This window comes from Plasmodium reichenowi, assembly GCF_001601855.1.
Source record: "Plasmodium reichenowi strain SY57 chromosome Unknown, whole genome shotgun sequence".
Classification (NCBI taxonomy): domain Eukaryota; phylum Apicomplexa; class Aconoidasida; order Haemosporida; family Plasmodiidae; genus Plasmodium; species Plasmodium reichenowi.
Genome location: NW_017962206.1, coordinates 1 through 300, shown reverse-complemented (window position 1 = coordinate 300; position 300 = coordinate 1). Strand labels below are relative to the sequence as shown.

Genomic DNA, 300 nt, shown 5'->3' with positions numbered 1-300 from the left:
TAAATGATCATTTTATTGAAAACGAAATTAATATACATAGAATGAAAAAAGATATTCCCATAAAACATTGGAACCACATATATCATAAATGGTTACATGAAGACAACAAAAAGGAAGATATGATTGTAACATTAAAAAGTAAAGAGAAGGAAAAGGAACAAAATGTTATAGAGGAATCATCATTAGTTACAAAAAGAAAGAAATGGAAAACTATCATTGAGATATATATAGAAGTAATGAATGAATGTAAAAAGGATGAGTGGGAAGAACATCGAGGAGATTTTTTACAAATCTGTTTAG

General features: G+C 26.3%; 1 protein-coding gene across 1 annotated transcript; it reads left to right on the top strand.

Moving 5' to 3' along the window:
• PRSY57_0004100C (surface-associated interspersed protein 4.1 (SURFIN 4.1)) lies at positions 1-300 on the top strand (the record flags this gene model as incomplete). The annotated part of the gene is made up of 1 exon (XM_020114142.1): positions 1-300. A coding segment is annotated over one exon (300 nt), but the record flags the coding sequence as incomplete, so codon positions are not given.